Source organism: Ailuropoda melanoleuca, chromosome 11 (genome assembly GCF_002007445.2).
Source record: "Ailuropoda melanoleuca isolate Jingjing chromosome 11, ASM200744v2, whole genome shotgun sequence".
NCBI classification, from domain to species: domain Eukaryota; kingdom Metazoa; phylum Chordata; class Mammalia; order Carnivora; family Ursidae; genus Ailuropoda; species Ailuropoda melanoleuca.
This window is the reverse complement of record NC_048228.1, coordinates 98825872-98827857: the sequence shown is the minus strand read 5'-3', so window position 1 is coordinate 98827857 and position 1986 is coordinate 98825872. Positions and strand designations below refer to the sequence as shown.

The following is a 1986-nucleotide window of genomic DNA, read 5'->3' as shown; positions in this document are numbered from 1 at the left end:
GGGCGCGGCGGCGGACGGAGGGTCGGCGGAGGAGCCCCGGGGTGTCGGTCGCTGCGCCCGCTGCCCGCCGTCTGCGAGGTGTCCGGCCGCCCGCTCGGGGCCCCCTTTGCAGGCTCGGTGCCCAGAGTGCGCCGGCGCCGCCTGTCCGGTCTTGGCACCGCCCGCGCTGCCGCGGCAGCGAGGGCCCGGCTCCAGGTCCCCGACGCCCGCGAGCCCTGACTCCATACGTCCGCTGTTTGGGCTCTGTCTCTTCTGCGTATTTATGGTCGCCCGTCACATTCCCTGGCCTCTGGGTTTCCGTTGACAGTTTCCAAAATACTCGGGCAAGAAGGAGCTCGGGGATGTTGCCCTACAGGTGGGGGCGCGGAGGGGAACACCGAGGAGCAGGGTGCCTTATGCGTTTCATGCGCTCGCGGGCGTACTAGGCTGTTTTTCAAAGGATTAGGGTTGGGGTTCGGGTCTTGGCTGCCGCGGTGCCCCTGCTCCATCACCTGGGCGGCAGCTTTACTTGGCCCATCGTTTGGGGCTCTGGCAAGTTATTGTGCACGAAGCGCGGTGTCAAGACCACCCGCCGTAGAAATGGTGCAAGTGAAGATGCTCCAGTGAAGGGGCGAGGGCCTTTGCCACCTGCTTCCCACGTGGTTACTGCGTGCTTTATTTAGGGTGACCATGGCAGGTCGATTTGCCAATTTAAGAACCGACCTGTGCCTGTTGCCCTTTTGATTAGCAAAAGGGAAGTTGTAATTCTTCCCCAAACATTAAGCTATCCGAAATTTTCCCTAGACCTAAACTTGACAGCCAGATATAAACAGGTATGAATAGAGCAAACTTGAGCTCCTGGTGATTGATCAGAGAACTTTGAGGGCTCTTGTCACTAGTGAGTACCAAAATTTGCAGACTCAGTAAATTTGACAGTGGGCTGTTTGGGGCAGCATGCCCAAAGCAGCCACCTGCCAGTCTGACAGAAGGGTAACAGCCCAGATGAGGGCCCAAGATGGACTAAAAAGTCCCCAGAGGTGGGACCTGACCCTCACCCGCCCTGGAAAAGGAGGAACCAATCTTTGGAACAACCTTACTCTCCTTCGTAAAGCAACAGCTCACAGGAACACAATTCCGAACGTTACTGTGACCATCCTCCATGTAATTCTGTTGTGTTATACTTAGTCAAAACTGAGCCTTAATCAGTCAAAAACAAATGCTCTGGACAAATCCTGAGAATCATTTTGAAAATCAAAAGGTACTGAAAATTTTATGGCCTTTAAGATTACTTATAGCTCAAATTCTATTATTCTCTGATCTTTTATAATGTAATACCATCCCCATTCCATTGTTTACTGATTTCAAGAAGAAAGTAGACTTTTATTGCTTGTTTATGTCAGTTCCCATTTCCTGCTGCACCGTATTTATTGGCTTATTGCCCCTGCCTTTAACTCAACAGGAGTTGTAAGGGAAGGAATTTGAAATTTTCCTAAGGCAGCCAGTTGTAGGAATGGGTTTCTCTCATTTTCTGTATCAGGTCCTAGGAAAAACACTGTCCAAAGGCTGCCTAACCTTTTTAAATAGCAAAGAGGAAAGGAGCAGCTGTGTACATTCTAGGTATGAAGGTGTCACACGCTGAGAAGCAAAATGAAGAGGGGAAAACTGAGGGACTTGCAGTTTCTCATCAGTTGGGTCTTTTCACTGGAGCTGAGTTATTTGATCTAATACTTTATGAAACTGCACAATTTCAAACCCATTATGAAGTCAACATACTAAAACGCATTTTGAAAAAAATATAACATTTTTTTTCATTTAACACTATTCTTCCCCTGTATAGGTTTTGATGATTAGATAATCAAGTATCTCACTGTAATACAAAATTTATTTCCTTTGGGTTAATTCAGTCTTCTGCAACCAGGAAAGGGTGTTTTCAAATGTGTATTCTAAATCTTCAAAATACTAACTTACAAATAATCTCAAGTAAGAAGTAAGTTACATGGCACAGAA

The 1986-nt window shown here is 48.0% G+C and overlaps 1 protein-coding gene across 1 annotated transcript in view; it reads right to left on the bottom strand.

The window, feature by feature from the left end:
• Positions 1 to 225, bottom strand: part of TAPT1 (transmembrane anterior posterior transformation 1) — a 58813-nt gene extending 58588 nt beyond the window's left edge. Inside the window, exon 1 of the mRNA XM_034670965.1 lies at positions 7 to 225. Coding sequence (XP_034526856.1) covers positions 7 to 225 — 219 coding nt within the window. The remainder of the gene's footprint in view (positions 1 to 6) is intronic.
• Between the last annotated feature and the right edge of the window lie 1761 nt (positions 226 to 1986).